Below are 1,642 nucleotides of genomic sequence, written 5' to 3'. Positions count from 1 at the left end.
TGCACCCGGTCTCATTACATTATTAGAATGCTTGCTGTCGTGTGTGTTCGTCTCTAGTTTTGCTGTCGTGTGTGTAGACTAACATTACAGCCATTTTTCCTCAACCAAGAAATCTTTCCACGTCTTTACCTTCGCTACGGTCCACTTTCTTTTACGTCTTCATCTAAAGCTAGATCTAGTCTTTATTTTGCAGAATCCTGAGAAGCTGTTGTGTAGTGCGTAGATCTAATCTCTGGTGAAGAGGAAGCATGCTGACACATATGGCAACAATAGCCTACCATGTGCAGATACATGCTTTCACACGACCACAGTCGGTCCACACTAACATGAATTATCAAAGTTAGATCTGCCATTGAATGCTTCTGTGATATATATGCCATTATTATGTTCTTGGCCTACACTAATGTCCTCGAACCTTTGCCTTAAACTAAATGAAAGGTCTTCTGCCTACATTTATACCATAACAAACAAATAAAAGGAGGAGAGATGAGGACGATAAATGTTTGATAGAAAAGAAGGAGCAAACTACACCAAAGCACCTGCCTACCACCCATATTCACAACTTACCCGCCTCCTGCAGTCTCCATATTGGCCACGGCTGCGAAACCGTCGTCTTGAGAGTCGAGACTTCCCCCAGTGACCGCCAAGTTCCCAAACAGAGAAATCAGGACTTGGATCCCAGAGACCCCGCATACAAACGGGAGACCAGACTGTTCAAAATTTCCAAGCCAAGTATTCTTTACTCCTGAAAAACAAAGGCACACACAATTCAATTCAAAATAGAGAAAAAAAGGAAAGAAACCTTTTAAAAACATTATGTTACAACATACAAGAGAAAAAAATCAATCCATACTTAAAATCCAACTCATAGAATTTCAACTAAAAATGTCCATTTCCCTCTATATCGCTACCAAGGCAAAGAGATTTACAAAATGAGGTTTCAGAAGCTTACCATATGAACTCACATATAATAGATCAACAAGCGATTTTTATTTTGAAAGAGGTTTAAAGGTGTCACATTATATCAACTTATCATAATCATATTGCGAGATACAGAGCCAAGACCGCGAGCCCAAGAAAGGGGAAGTAAAGTCAAATAGGAGTTTTCATTGAACAATAGATTACAATATATCAGGGTTACCTCCCACTCCAGACCCACTGATTAAAATTAAATCAATCTCAGTGCAATAACCGTCAGTTTTTAAAGGTAAAACACTATGTTAGATACCCATTCAGTAGCCTACTTCATTTCAAGCATGATGAACCCCCAATAAGCATGTCAGAAAAGCCCCCATATTATACGCTCGACCTATATAAATGGGCTAAATCTTTAAATCACAGTACAACTTCTTCCCCCGTCTATGCCTCGTATAAGTAAGGTCGTGTTATAGGCGAGATATTATACGGCACCTATTCCCAAACGTACAACTAAATCTTTTTACTCAATTTCAGAAGTTATAAAGTTCAGGTTTTTTATGAGATGTTCAAGAGTAGTAACTCAAAAGCCAATGAACAAAGCAATAACTACAACCCCTGAGACAAATAATATAGTTGAACCTGTTTTAAACCGTAACCTGTGTAAGATGAAAACCTGTGTAAGATGGAAACCTGTCTTGCCGGTGCATCCCCCCCCCCCCCCCCC

The 1,642-nt window shown here is 39.5% G+C and overlaps 1 protein-coding gene across 3 annotated transcripts in view; it reads right to left on the bottom strand.

The window, feature by feature from the left end:
• Positions 1–1,642, bottom strand: part of LOC101856021 (biliverdin reductase A) — a gene marked incomplete in the record, with an annotated part of 27,734 nt that overhangs the window by 5,898 nt on the left and 20,194 nt on the right. For all 3 annotated transcript variants that reach the window (XM_013082298.2, XM_013082299.2, XM_013082297.2), the window contains 1 exon segment: positions 568–745. In XM_013082298.2, the coding sequence (XP_012937752.1) occupies positions 568–745 (178 nt within the window).

The sequence above is a fragment of the Aplysia californica genome, unplaced genomic scaffold (genome assembly GCF_000002075.1).
Source record: "Aplysia californica isolate F4 #8 unplaced genomic scaffold, AplCal3.0 scaffold00167, whole genome shotgun sequence".
Taxonomy (NCBI): Eukaryota; Metazoa; Mollusca; class Gastropoda; order Aplysiida; family Aplysiidae; genus Aplysia; species Aplysia californica.
This window is presented reverse-complemented; position numbering and strand designations above follow the sequence as displayed.